This window comes from Macaca mulatta, chromosome 1 (assembly GCF_049350105.2).
Source record: "Macaca mulatta isolate MMU2019108-1 chromosome 1, T2T-MMU8v2.0, whole genome shotgun sequence".
Lineage (NCBI taxonomy): Eukaryota > Metazoa > Chordata > Mammalia > Primates > Cercopithecidae > Macaca > Macaca mulatta.
The window spans coordinates 126083797-126099167 of NC_133406.1; the positions used below are offsets into that span (position 1 = coordinate 126083797).

The window sequence follows — 15371 nt, forward strand, 5'->3', positions numbered from 1 at the left end:
AGCCCTTCCCCTCTGACATCATCTTCACTTCTCAATAATGAAGACAGACCCCAACCCACCATGGTTAGGCCTAGCTCTAAAGTTGTTTGAAGGATGATACTGCCTTCTGACCTTCAACCTGTCTCTGTTTCCCCAAACTCCAGCCTGCTTTTGTCCACAAAGCCAGCCTGGATGCAGAAAACATTGTCCAGTCTTCCCAAGTCTGATGTGGAACATTGTGTGCTTGAACAGAGAGCACAGGACAGAGATGAGACCACTGAAATGGGGGAGGAATGGGAGAGAGGCAAATATACCCTGGTTCAGGATGTTTGAATTTCCAAGCAGATTTCTTGGAATAAAAGCAAGAATGGACTCTTTCAAAAAGCACCTAGGCATTGACCCTGAGCTCTGCAATGTCTTCTGCATCTTCTCAGGTAAGGAGGAATCCCTGAAAACTCTGATGATGGCTTGGAACGGCATGATTTGCAGAAGTCACCCAGCTTTGGCTAGATTTACTATCTTGGTATGGGGTCTTGGGGAGAGAGTGGAATCTGTAGGAAATACTGATAAAGCTGTTCTAGCTGAAACCCCATAGGGAATCCATAGTACAGTTTATTCCAAATAATGATATAAAGTTACACCCTCAAATACAGGACCTCAACTTGATTCTCCATTGGCAGTAGATTAGGTTCAACTGATGTCTGTTTTCTTAAGTAAATTAACACTTCTTCAGAAGGCAGCTACAAGCCTCAGTAAGCAGAGGACGGGGGAGGTGGGGGAGAAGAGACCAGGGGCCCTTAGGGTTGGGTCAGAGCCTTCTTGGCTTCCATCCACATGACAAAGCTGTAGGTGTGCTTGTGTGTCTATTCCTCCGTGTCTCTCCCTGCACGTCAGACAATCCAGCTTCAATCGTCAGACTGCTCCCTTTACATTTCTGCTGGGGACTTGGAGGGAGGAGGGAATGGGGAAAGGGCTCCCTATTTAGAAATTGCATTGAGATGAAAAGACAATATGACACATCGGCTCATGTCAAAGGAGCTCATTCTTTCCGCCTACAGCATTAGCAATTTCCTACCAAGGTTCAATTTTTTGAAAGAAATTATTATTTGGTTTTAATTTATTTTATTTGCAACATAACTCAACAAGACATTCCTGCTCAGAGCAGAGTGGGAGCCTGCCCAAGGGCAGAGACTTAAGTTGGGGGGGGTGGGCACATTGGCTATTTCTGAAGAGAGGAGGGCATAGGAGTGGGAGCCCTCTGATTTCTGTCTCAAACCTCCTCTTATTCTGCCTCCCATCCACCCCAACTCCTCTTCCTGCATCTGAGCAGTCTGGCCTGGGGGGTACCCAAACTCGGGATGCTCCATCCATGGCTGTAGATGCAATGAGAACAATGGGGGAGGGGGAGCTGAAAGTGAGTTGGCCTCTGTAAAACCACCCTCAGCTTCAGAGCCAGGAAAGGCTGCCTCCCTCCTTCCCTCACCCCAGCCTCCTCCTTTCTCCCTCATGTAAAATCCTAGAGTGCTGTTGCCAGAAGGAGCCTCAAAGAGCTCCTAATCCAACTTCGGATAGGCACACTAAGCCCCAGATAGGGGATATGACAGCCTCATGGCTGCTTTGGTGCACCAATCCTGAATCCCAGCCATCCCAGGCCCTGTCCAATGTACTTATTTGCCACCACTCCATGCTTACTATCTCTGTTCCTGCTTCTCTCCTCCCCACCCCTACACCCAAAATCAGAATGAACGGGGTTTCTCTGCGAGATAGAATTGAAGGGCAACAATTCTACTTCTTTCCACCTCTTTCCCTCTCTGGGTTTGAGTGGGACCCCGGATCCTCCCTCCCAGGTCTTGGTGGGACCCTGGGACTCTGAATTTGATCTCTTCATATAGGAAGAAGCGAAAGTGTGTTTTGGGGTTGGGTTTGCAGGGCAAAGGGGTTTGAGAGACAAAAAAGTTTCCATCGTTACATGAAGAATTTTTTCTGCTTTGTGGCTGATTATGTGACCACAATGGTATCAGCAGTTGACCTGGGGGCAGGGGGAGGTGGCAGGCTAAAGAGGACAACTAGGGTGAGGCTTTATTTTAATGTTAAAAATACTTTTTAAATGTCTCCTTCTGAATGTGTTTCTTTATCTGTACAGCTGTCTCTCTGTCTGTTTCTCTGTTCTCTATCTCTTATAACTGTTTCTCTGTATCTCTATCTCATCCTCTGTCTCTCTTATTTTTATCTGTCTCTTGCCTCTATCTCTGTCTCTGTTTCTTTCTCTTTGTCTCTCTCACACACCCTAACTCCTACTCTTCAACTTCAGTAGCTAATGACTGACCCAGGGGCCCTAACCTGTTTCTGCAGCCCTGTCAGGGCAGCAGCTCCTTCACAGTGTTAGATTGAGAAATGCCAGGTCCAGAGCTGCTGCCGGGGCGCCAGAGACGCTGCAGAACCGCCTGCCGAGTGTGAAGGCTGAATCCGGGAACAATGAGAAATTATCTGTTAATTCTCGGCTCCTGCCACCTGCTCTGCTCCAAACGAGCTCCTTTACCTTCGGTTTAGATGCAAATTCCCCCACTCGATATAAGCAAAATATTGATTTGCCTGCATCACAGGTCTGGGCCCTTGGAACGGTCCTGTATTTTTTCATTCCCTGCAAAGGCAAAACAAGGCGCTTTGTTCTGTGAATTTCCCCAGGAACTCGCGAGGGGGAGGGAGAAATAGCAGCGGAGTGACAGAGTTGCCATAAACACGGGCAAAGAGCAGTTCTCCATTTGTATTTTACATAAACACAAACCTGCCACTTGGGAAACTGCTAATAAGCATGTAGCCAGAGGCTCTCCTGGGTGCTGAGATCTGCATCGGGTGATGGAAAATAAGTTAATGGGGCCTCTGGGCTCCTCAGGTGGGTTTTCAGAAGCACCAGGAAGGCGAATGGGGATGCCAGAGTCCCACTTGTTCTTGGAACAGCAACCAAACACCTCCAGCAGGAAGGCAGCCCGGATTGCACAGTATCGCCTGCGTCGTGTCTGCCTGGTCCCTGCCTGAGTTCCTAACCTTCTCCTATCACAGGCACAGGGGTCAAGGTGGAAGCTGTGAACCTTCCACAATTGCCTCTCCCTCGTCCCCTAAACTTAGGCCCACGCTACGGTAGCACCAACTGGGTCTTCAGCACTGTGGACAGAGCCAGAGAGCGCCTCAAGGTGGAAAAGCCGCCTGGCTGGGCCAGGGTCCTCACAGGCCTCGCCTTAGCCCTTGGTGCCCAAGGCACTAGCTGCTAGAGGATAGCAAGTCTAAGGGCCGGCTGGCACAGATGGCGCGCAGTGGAGACCGCCAGTACCTAGGGCTCCGAATCTCCTCCCTCCGGAACGTGAGTCACTGCTCGAGTCACTTCCTACAAGCGTGTTAATGAAGAGGCAAGACCCTCTTCCCTCGCCAGCCACTCAGGCATACACCAACCCAGCGGTTTCCAGGGGCTTCAGCTAAAGTTTCCTTCCCAGCTCCGGGAGAGCAAATGGACCGGGGTCTGGGGCTTCAGGCGAGCCCCTCACAGAAGCGGCCCCACCGCCGACAGGTGGAGATCAAGAGACTCCCGTGATAGGCCCCCCAGCAGGGCGCTGGTCCCCCGGCCTCCCTGACCATGGCTCATAGACTTCCAGCGCTGAGTGAGGAGCCTCGAAGCCCCTCAGCCAATCTGTTCCTGGGCCTCACTCCACAGTTTCTGAGGGGATCTCTGCTTTAAGTCTAGCCTCAATCCTCCCGTTTAGCTTTCTGTCTTTCTTGTTATGCTTGGCAGAAAGATACATGATCTCTGGTGCTGTTTCACAGAAGCAGGGAAGTGGGTCGGCGGAACTGAGCGCCCTACGCCCTCTTGAAATGGCCCCCCATTCCTATTCGCCAGAAACTTTCCCCTCCCGTTGCCATGGAGAGAGACCGCCGCTGCCTCCCGTCGCCATAGCAACATGCGGGTACGGCTGACCGCAGGATTGCGGAGCTCGGAAAGTCTTGCAGTTCGCATCGCCCGCCTGTCTTGGGGTCTTCTACCTCCGAAGCTGGGACTCGGGGACCAGTCTAACTTCTCCCGTCAGGAACCTCTGCCAAGGTCCCCCCAGACCCAGCCTGACCGTCGCTCTTTCTGTTACGGGGTTATCTATTTCCCTGTCATTCGTGCGGCATGTGGCAGTTTCCCCAGTGTTACCACAAACACGATCGTTCTGTCCCCAGGGAGCCCGTGAAGTACTTAAAATCATTACACCACCTTTACGGAGAGGAAAATTGAGGCTCAGAGACGCCCAAGGTCACACCAGGCAGTGAATGCGGAGCGGGAACCCGGACTCCTTCTTGGCCTTGCACCCTCTGAGATTCGGGACAGCCCGGCTCCCCGCCTCGAACCCCCTACTCCCCGGACTCAGACCAGTCCCTGAGTGTAGAGGGGGCGGCCGCGAGGCGCCAGACTTGCCAGCTGCCGCGGGATGCCACGTGAGGGGCGGGGACCCTGCGGGGAAGTGATTAAAAGCAGAGCGGAGCCGCAGGGGGCCGCTGCAGGGAGGGTCTTCTTGGGGCCGTTGTGCCCCGCCCCAGTCCGGCCGCGGCGCGGGTTCGAGCTGCTGCTCGGCAGGCCTGGGTGTCTGGGGCATGAGCGGGGTGTGGGGGGCCGGCGGGCCTCGGTGCCAGGAGGCGCTCGCGGTCCTCACCTCGCTGTGCCGGGCCCGGCCGCCCCCTCTCGGGCTGGACGTGGAGACTTGTCGGAGCTTCGAGCTGCAGCCCCCAGAACGGAGTCCCAGCGCGGCAGGCGCAGGTAACGGGAGACCCAGGGCCCCTTCCCTTCCTGGATATCCGTCCTGAGGTCTCCCTTCCCCAAAGTCCCGGTCCCAGGAGCCCCAGAACCTAGCGAGAACTCTCCAGCTAGGGATTCTGGATTGGGAGCCAGCCTCGTCCAGCCCCCTGACCCATCGCTTGCACAGCCAGGAGAGACCCGAAGGGGACCGGGGGTGGGGGTAGAACCCCCCTGGCCCTCCCGTATTACTACTGCGGACTGCGGGGGACCCCGCAGACAGCCAGGCTCCCAGGACCGGGCACCCTCGGGGCTTCAGTTTCCCTCGCATCTCCAAGCTCGCTCTGCGGGCAATCTACCAGGAGAGGGGTCCATGGAGAGCGGGAGACAAGGGGCGCCCGGCTAAGGAAGAGAGCTCGCCTCCTAGCAAGTGTCGAGGTCCCGGGGTCCGTGCGTCGGTCTGTCCGTCCGTGTGCGTGTTCTCGCGGTGAACGCGGGCGGACCCCCGGTCTCTCCGGGAGAAACTTGGGTCTGCGGCTGGCACGAGGTCTTTGTGTCCGGGTGTCTCTCCAGCTGCGAGTGGTTTTCCGCGTCTCCGCTGGGGGGCGGGGGACGGGGGGCGGGGTGGGGGAGGGTATGAGGGTGTTGCGGCGTCCTTCCCCCACCCCCCTCGCCCCTATAACTCGCTCCCTCCGTCCCTCTCGGACTCGGACTCGGGGCGGGTGCGCGACTGAGCGGGCGCCTCTCGCCGACTTTGCCAAGAGGGCGCCTCCTGCCCAAGCCGCGCGGACCCTGCGCCGGACGCAGCCCCAGGCGGCCGCCTAGCCGAGGCGGGAGCCCGAGCCGAGTCGAGCTCGCCGGAGCGGGTGAGTCCCGAGCCCGATCCCCGCCGGGCTGGACCCCGGCGCGCAGCTGCGGTGTCTCCGGGGAGTCGCGACAGCGGGAATGGCGTGTCGCGCCCTGGCGGCGGCAGCTGCGGGAGGGTCGGCGACGTGGCGGCCGGCCCCGGGTATTTACCTGCTGCACCAGTGCCCTGCAGTCACGCTCGCCGGCTGCCGCGGGGCTTCTTTGTCCCGACGTCTGGAGGGTCCCGGGCGGGAGGGAGTACGGGGTCGTGTCCCCTCCGTGGTGGAGGGGCTGGGGGGGTGAGAGGCCTGGAGAGAATGCGGAGTGGGGGTGGGGAGATCCTGCAGGGACCAGGGCACCGGGGTTCCAGGAGGCTCTGCGGGCTCCATTCCTCCTTGTTCCCCGACCCCGACTCCAGTAGGGCTGGGCCTAGGAGTACTCGGGAGTTGCCCAGTGGCTCCGCATCGCTGGCGCGGGAAGGGGAGACAGGGGCTGCCAGAGGCGGGAATTTGGTCCCCACGCCCTGCTCCAGGGACGAGATGCCAGGGACCGGCGGTTCCAGGAGCAGGTATAGGTGGGGTAAACTCCCCAGCGGCTGCAGGTCCCAGGGTCCTTTCACTTGAGGTTAAAGGTCGTATATAGAGGTAGATACCCGTGAGGAACAATTCAGGGGAGGGGGCAGTAGGCCAAGGGGAGCCTTGGGTGTGTGAGGGGGCTGTATCCAGCCTTGGGGTGATTGGAGCCCACCTGAGCCCCGTGAGGGTCGTAGGAGGCGCTGCTCTCCCTAGTTGTGGCAATGTTTAGTCAATGGCTTGATCACTGCAGCAGAAGGGACTGAGGTTAGACATAAAGAAGAACTTTTAGAGGGTAGTATGGAGATGGAGGTTGGGGAAGTTGATTCCCTGCCTTGGAGATTCGCAGAACACGTTAGGCCTAACAAGTTATTATTATAAGACTCTGGTTCTCTGGTGCCATCCCCTCCCACACCACCCGTTTCCCCATACCCACCAGACACAGAATTTTCCCTATCAGGGAGTCTCTTCCTGCCTCTCCCTACTCCCCAGCTCCCTTCCATCTTTTCCACCAAGGATCCATCTCCAGCGGGGCCTTAATGCTGGTCCTGACCCTCAGAGCCTACAGGGTGAGAACATACCTGTGGAGTTCCACCTGGGATGGAAGCTGCCTCTCCTGTCTGTTCAGGGCAGAAATGCCAGGGGTGAGGGTGGAAGTTGCTGGCAGTGGGGCAGGGCTGTATGTACGCAGCACATCTTGGTAGGGGGAAGCACTGGTGTTCTGACTCCAGAGGGATACCCATCATCTGCAATGACAGGTGCCTGGATGGCCAGGTTGAGGGTGAGAAAAGCCTGAGGGGTGAGAGTCAGCAGGCCCAGATGAATTACTATGCCTTCCCTGCAGGCTGTATCAGAAGATGAGTTCGAGTTAGCTCTGGAAAACTTTAACTTTGGCTGCTGAGTCACAAGTCCCGGGAAGCCCAGGGTCCAAGTTGGGAGGCTGAAAGGGATGTGGGGAGGCAGGAGCAGACCCTTTGATCATAGCAAGAGAAAGATAGTGGTTGAGAGTGGCCTTGGGATCTTGAGAATTTAGGTGACTAGAGGGTCTGGGGAGATGCCATGGAGTTCAGGACCAGGCCCCAACTGTTCCACCTCCCAGCCTGCTCCCTGCATCCCAGAGCCACTACCTGGGTCCAGATTCTCCAGCCAGCAGAATGCTAGAGTTTTTCATTTGTTGTAGTTTTATGAAAAATGCAAGTGGCTAGAGCATGCCCAGCTCTCTTTACCATTTTATGTTTTCCCTTGACTTTCTCCTGTTATAAGTCTCTAGCTTACAGATTTCTAGTAACACCCTGGGATTCGACAATTGAGATTCAGACTCCACTGTCATTTGCTGAGACTCCTCTATAGGCCAGAGTCTGTGCTAGGAATTGCACAGGAAGTCTCAGTTAATCAGACCCTGACTTGGAAACACCTGTACACAAACTGTTCCAACTAAAAGCAATTTTCCCCTTTTTCTTTAAAAACTCTGGAGCCACAGCCCTGCTATTCTCCTTAATACATCCCAAGTGAACTAACAAGCAGTTCTCCACCTTTCATTGTGTCATTTGCCTTGTGGAAATGAATGAACTTTTTCCATAAGCCAAGTTGCAGAGGTTTAGGTATGGTTAGCATGGGTTCTGTACCTACGGTAGCAAGCACAGGTCCAGAAGTGCTTCAGAAAATGCGGAAACCTGACAGGAGACCTCAAGCTTCCCTGCTTTTCTTAGGCTGGCAGCTGGGAGTGGTTAACTCCAGTTTTCTTGTGGCCATGAGATTTATGTGATGTTTGTCCTTCTCACTGGAAGGATGGAATTCTGCAGATTTTGCCGTTGTTGAGGAAAGGTACAATGCACAACCCTTTAGAACCCAAGGAGATGATATTCTTATTAGTGTGTTTTGAGCTTTAGAGTTCTGGAAGCAGGGTCCAGTATCTAGGAGTTGTAGAGCCCTTCGATTTACAGTTCTAGAAGTTCTCTTCTCTCTCTGACTTTGATGAGAACGTCAAGTAGGGATGGTGGTTTCAGTAGGTGTCATCCCTCTAAGCTCTGTACAAAAGACATGTTCTCTTCTAACTGTCTGAAGCTTATCTTCCCTGTCCACAGAGTTAGGGGTATAACATGTGGCTGCAAATAGTGAGGAGTGGCATTGAGGCATCTGGATCAAGCCAGGTTTCTTTATGGTCTGTATAGGGTTGTCTGGCGTAGGGAAAGCATGCTAAGACAAAGTCCCGACTCAACTAGGTGGCATCCTTTCTAGTCTTGCTTAGGAAAGGAAGCCTGTAAGGACAGAGTCACACTTAGGAACCGAAATCAGAGGAGTCTCTGAAAGTAGAAATAAATAGGGGCATCCGGATCTGGGCACTCCAAGTATAATGACACAACCTCATCCCTCCCTTCTTTCTTCTAGGAGCACTGAACTCTTTCTTGCTCCCCGAGGACCCAGGCAGACCCCTCCTCTCACTAGTTGCAGGTACAAACAGGGAGAGGAGCATAGAGGGAAAAGAATTTCTGACTGTCTGCCCCCAACCTCCATCACTCCAGCCTTGACCCCACATTCAGAAGGCCCACATGCCCTGACCCCTCAGGCAGAAAGGTACAGTTACCATCCGCCAAAATAATAATATTAGTAATTGCTAAATTAGTGCCAATGCTCTCTTAGCTATAACACTCCACATTCGTCTCCAATTTAGCTCTGAATCCCCTAATGATGGTGGAAGCGAGCGCCCAGTCATAAAGCTTGGTGCGGCCGTAATTAGCTTGGCATTGTCTCTCCTCATCACAGCTTTTTCAGGAGCATTAATTCCTTCTCTGTTTGGACTCTGCTAATTATCCCCATTGGTAGCTCAGGCTGGATCTCTGAAAGAAGGAAAGGAAGCAAAAGCCCTCTGCTCCCCTCCCCCCAGCCCTGAATTTTAATTACACCGGCTTCTCCTAATAAACTTACAAGCCCTGGCAGAGCTTATTATTAATGGGCCACATATGAGCCTCAGTACAGAATAGCTCTGTTCTCCTAACACACACACACACACACACACACACACACACACACAAACACACACACACATACTCTCTCTCTCTCTCTCTCTCTCTCTCTCTCTCAGATATTCCTCAGGGACACCTTCTCCAGAGGCCACTGGTTACTTGCCTGGTGGCTGGTGGGCAACCTGAAGTGTCAGCTTTCCAGGGAAGAAGTAAGATGGGGCAGGTGGTGACCAGGCTGGTCATAATCTGAGTCTCTGGGGCTCTGTCCAGGTTCATAGGGTCAGGCCAAAAAGTGGGAGTATCCCTGCCATCCTCTCCTGAGTACAACTAAGAAATGCCTGCCCCCTCCACCCCCTGCCAACTTCTCTGTCCAACCTGGGACTCTACAGCTCAATCTGTAGTCCTCCCAGATATCTGGTTCAAGAGCCCAGATTTGGGCATCAGAAAGTCCTAGGTTCAAATCCCAGCTCTTCTCCTTAATGCACTGTACCCTTGAACAAGTTACCTGGTTAACATCTCTACACTTAGTTTATTTATCTTTAAGCTTGAATACCAATTTCTTAGGGAGGGTAAAAATATTAAATCAGATAATGTAAAGGGCATAATGCTTACTATGTAGAAATGAATAAATAATATTATTAGTATTTTATGAGTGGTTCTGCCAGAATATCTTCTCTTCCCAGGCTAAACACTGTTCTTCCAAGCTCCTGGGCCTCTGCGTCACTTGCTCCCTGGCCTCTGGGCTGTGCTTTGTCCATGTCTCTATCTGTGTCTGCACGAGAGCTGCTTGGCAGAGGCAGCTCCTGCTCTCCCCAGCCTGAGCGCTGACCATTTCTGAGGGTCCACCACCAATTCCAGGCCCTGAAGCCAACCTTCTCTGGCTTTGGGATGAGCAGGGAAAATGGTTCTTTCTTTTTGCTTCCTCTTCCCAGTTTATCTCTTCAATTACAATTGGTTAGGAAGAATGCCTGTTACTGTTACAAAATGGATTTTTCTGACATGAGAGCCCATTAGAAAAATGGGAACAATAGCAAGCGATAAGAGTTGCTGATGAATTCTAACACTATGGGTGGAGAAGAGGAGAGGGGGCACTAGGGCTGTCTTTGGAGAAAGAAGTGTCAGTGGGGGAAGATAAGAAAGCCCTGAGCTGCTAATTAATAACCCAGCGTTTTCTGGAAGAGGAGGGAGACCATGGGCCATCACCCCAACAAGACAGTCTCATTTAAGGTGACAAGCAGATTCTACCCTGATGGCCTTGAAGGGGATCTCAACTTCCCAGGAGAGAAGAGGGGCCTGACGTCCCTCGGATGCTTTGTCCTCTGATCTGGTGTCTCCCTTCCCTGACTCAAAGACTTAGCTTTGTGTCTGTTCTGTATACACAGTCAATTATTATCCTCCACCAAAAAACAAAACATGAAGAATAACAGCAGCTTACATTTTGGGGACATTCACCATGTACCAGAGCCTGTGTTCAAAGTCTTAGCTTATTTAATATTCACAATGATTCTGAAAGGTAGGAATAATTTGAATCCTGACTAAATAAAAGAGAAAACTAAGATTTGGACAGGTTAAATAACTTGCTCAAGTTCACGCAATTAGAAAGCAATGAGGATGGTACACGCTATGCTGTCATTCATTCTGGCACTGCCACCCACCTGAGATGTCCATCCTGAGTCTGAGCACCTGTGAGTCCAGTTTCACAGCCAGGGCTAGGAGCCATGTGCCCCTGTACAAGGCTATGTCACTCGGGTGATCCCAAAGCCTAGTTCCATAGCTGTTTTCTCTCCCATAGGGCTGCTGGATAGCTGGCTACTATGGTTTACCAAATCAGGTGCCCATGAAATACTAGAGCTCTTCTGATGCCTGAATGAAAACATTTCACAATGAATATTGGCTTCTTTTCCCCAAATTTCAAGAAATTTTTCAAGAACATAGGATGTTCTCAATTACAGGTTTTTCTTCCATGATCTTCTTACTCCTTTGGAATTCATTCCTGTTCACCAGCTGGCTGGTGATGGTAACAACAAAGCAACTGAGGAGGCAGCAAGCAAATGAGTATTAGCAGGAAAGCCTGGAGATGTGTGATCTGAACCATGGTTTTGTTATGTCTCAAGATACAGACAGACCTGGCTACGTCCGAAACTGTTATATTATTTCTGCTAGTCAGATTGTTCTTGGTTTGTGAAGGCAAGGTTAAAACGATCTCTATTGATTAATGTTCATGGTTTGCAGGTGTTCTGCCCACTAAACAAATTTCAAAACTAAGGACTGTTTCAAATTGGGCTGGGCATAACTAATTCTAATAAAAATAGGTAATATTTATTTTATTGCTTATTACATCTTAGGCACTATCCTCAACACTTTTGGTCTCATTTAAACCTTACAATGACCCTATAAGGCAGATACTATTATTACCCCCAATTTATAGATGAGGAAACTGAGGCTGAGAAATGTTACCTAGTTTGCCAAAGGCACACAGTTTAAAACTAGTGGAGGTAGACTGTGAGTGAGCCCAGTCTGACTTCAGGGCAATGCTTCCTTCTCTCTAAGCTGAAGAGGAAGTAAAGAAGAAGACAGGGAAGAAGAATCCAAATACCTAGGAAGTACTTTCTCTTTTTCAGGGCTGGGCTGAGCCCTCTCTCCCTTACTGGAGGCTTACTTCTCACTTTTCCTGAAGTGAATGCGTGGTGTAAATTGGAAGAGCACTGGATCAGGACTCAGAAACTGGTGGAGTTGCCCATCAAAGTTCTAGCTGCCTCAAGGGGTCAAAGTTCAAACAAGATGTGAATGGGGAAAGGATTTTGAAGTCTCTTTGTGCACCTGTGATTTCCTAGGGGACATGTCCCAGTGGGTTGGCCCCAGCAAACCCAGAGTTGGAAGGCACACAGCTTAGGTTATCTGGGCAGCCCTTAGGCTGTACCTCAATGTACCTTAAACTAGGAGATGAGGGCTGTCTGAGTTCGAGGAAATGTATAGCGATTTTAAAGGGGGTAAATCCTCTACAATCACCTCCCTCCCTGCTGCTTGTTTCTGGTCTTACCAGCCTTGCTCACCAACCTTGCTCACCAACCTTGCATCTCCTGTGAAGATGAACCCACTCAGTGTTTGAGACCTAATTCTCCTTGTACTGCCTGCCAGTGAGATGTCAAAAGCCCAGGCTCCTCTAGTCCTGGAAGAAGATTCTTCAGGCACAGGACGGGCCTCCTGGTCTCATATAACCACTATTGGGCACTGGGTGCTGATTCCAATAACCCATGCTCTCTGCCTTCCCTAATCACAGCTCTGAGCGAAGAGCAGCTGAGGGTCATGTGGAGAAGCAATCTAAATAGCAACCACACGGAGGAAAACCTCATTCTCCTGCCCCACCCCCTTCTCCTACCTCTCTTTTCATTTACGAATTCAATTTTTTGTCAGGCTGAACATTTAAATGCACTGTATGCTCTCTAGATTCCCCCTACCCCCTTCTCATTAAAATTCTAATTATCACCAGAACAAGTAAGATGTATGATCAAAGGAAAGCAAAGCCCTAGAAACACCTTTTGTTTTGAGGTGAGTCATATTGCAGAGAATGCATCCAGAACAGCTGTAACAAAGAACAGATGTGAAGGGCTAGAGATGGCCGGATATGTAGAATAAGGACACATCTAGCTGTGGTGACTTTCCCGGTGAGCCCACTAGGATAAAGGCCTAAAGAAACAGTCTCCAAATTATTTAGATCATGAACTCATAACAGGTTAAAAAAAACAACTTAGTGCCTCCAATATATGTTTTTTTTGTTCCCAAGTTACATACATGTTTCACAGAACCAGACTGGCTCAGTTGTAGCCCTGTTTCACCACTTACTAGTTGTGTGACCTGGGTAATCTATTTAACCTTCTGTGCCTCAGTTTCCACATCTGTAAAATGAGGATAATAATCATATCTTTTTCATTGGAGAGGATTAAATAAGTGAATAGATATAAAGCTCTTTGAACCTTAGACATAGTAATGTTGAATACATTGCCTAAATCTAATAATAATATGCTATTAGTCCTGTCAACCTGTATATTAAAATTTTGATTTCTTTTAAAGATTACAAATATTAAAATGGCTTGGTTTTTTGTCTCTTGTGTCCCCCCTGCCCCAAGGTTCACCCCCATTGGAGACACCACCACATTGGAGACCTTTAGTATAGAAGTTGACTTAGAATGAGCTTTCCTGGTGTCCAGCAGTCTCAGGCGAAGAACTAGCTCCAGCTCCTTTGGCCAGGAAAAGGCTCTAATGTCTCTGTGCAGGGAGCCAGGCGTTGGGAAGGCTTGGGAAGGGGGTGGTGGTAGGTGGCTCAGGACTTGAGGATTCTCTGCTATTATTCTCTATTCTCAGAGGTGACAGCTGATCTAGGCAAGTAACTTGCAGCAAAGGAGTCAAAAGGCAGTGCTGGCTTCCCAGAGAGAGTGGCTGATATCCTCACCTCCTTCTTGGCCCCTCTGATGTGGGATCTCTTTCCCTGGAGCCTATGTGCTGTGGGAGTACCTGGATCCCCTTAGGAGGGGCCTGGGCATTTTTGTATCCCAAGCCTAGCCCAGAACTTGGCACATGGCAAGTACTCAGTAAATGTTGCTTGAACTTAATTGAAATGAGAGCTAATTACAGCCTCCTCATATATCATTCTTTCATTCACTCATTCATTCCATGTGCCAGTTTCTGTGCGAGGCCCTGAGTCAGACAAAGAGGAAAAACATGTGTCAAAGTAGCCTACAGTTTAACCAGAGACAGACAGGCCAGGGCAGAGGAAAGAGTGCCAGGCTGAGTGGTGGACATCTGGACCCTAGTCCAGGTTCTGTGTCTGAACAACCTGTGACTCCAAGTAAGTCCCTTCTGTGGACCACTGCTCCCATCTTTAAAGGCACAGCCTGGACTCAGTCCTTGTGGGGTCATTTCTCACCTTAAATAGTAATATTTTTAAGGCATTTGGACAGGCTAAGACAGAGGCTGCAAACTTATAGGCTTTCACGGGCCAGGCAGGGAACAGGGAGTGGAGGGTTGAACTGGTGAGGACATATCCTTACAAAGAGAGTCACCAGTTCCCACTATGTGGGAGCCCGTGTCAATTACCAAGTCATTCGTCTTTTCCAGTGAAGTCAGAAGTCTGGGGTGATGATGATGGTGGAATTTCTTAACATTTCAATCATTAAGCAAGCCAAACAAAACTCCTCTGCTAGCTTGTCCACAGTAACAGTTTTGCAAACCCTGCAAGGTCTGCCCTTGGTTCAGAGCCTTCTGACTTCTCTACTCCGAGCAAGAAGAGGCCTTGGACTCAAAGGTTCATTCTCAAATTTGGAGAGGGAAGTGGGATGGGAGGTTTGCTTAATAATTTCTCACAAAGAGGGGCATCCCTCATAGGGGCATACCCCTTTCTTGGGATAATGGGCATCCCTGGGGTTAGGGGTGGGCTGGGGGTGGGGCAGTGAGTGCCCACCTCCAAACCAATCACAACATTTAAAACACCATTTTTATAGCAAAGCTCTTGAATAGCCACAGGAAGGAAGAGGACAGCTCTAGGAATCATTTGTATATGAATACCTTGGAGATATTGTAGGTTCAGTTACAGACCGCTGCAATAAAGCATATATCAAAATAAAGCAAGTCACACAAATTTTTCGGTTTCCCAGTGCATATAAAAGTTATATATATATATACACACACACATACACACACACACATATATACACACACACGTAAGTTATATAAACTTATATGTATATATACACATATAAGTATATATAATTTATACATATATACATATGTATGTATATAGAGATATATATAACTTTTATACTATACAACTTTATACTATATATGTATATATGTATATATACACACATATAACTTTTATGCTATACTACTTTTATACTATATATGTATATATGTATATATACACACATATAACTTATACTATACTACTTTTATACTATATATACATATATGTATATAGAACTTTTATACATATAAGTATATGTAATTTATATATATGCATATGTAAACATATATATAACTGTGTAATTCTATTGTGCACTTAATAGACTACAGTACATTTTATAAAAATATTTTCTAAAAATAAATAGAATTATTAGAATAGCATAATAGAATTAAACAAAATATATATACAGTATAAAATATGCATATATACAGTATAAAATATACTGTAGTCTATTAAGTGTATACGGTATATACATATATGTGAATATGTACATATATACAGTATAAAAT

At 49.5% G+C, this 15371-nt stretch overlaps 1 protein-coding gene across 2 annotated transcripts in view; it reads left to right on the forward strand.

Moving 5' to 3' along the window:
• Positions 1–4195: 4195 nt before the first annotated feature.
• Positions 4196–15371, forward strand: part of SYT6 (synaptotagmin 6) — a 64256-nt gene continuing 53080 nt past the window's right edge. The window contains exon 1 of one of the 2 annotated variants that reach the window (XM_015148734.3): positions 4196–4765. In XM_015148734.3, coding sequence (XP_015004220.3) covers positions 4603–4765 — 163 coding nt within the window. In that variant the 5' untranslated portion in view covers positions 4196–4602. The remainder of the gene's footprint in view (positions 4766–15371) is intronic. The other variant, XR_013399551.1, reaches the window with a different exon arrangement.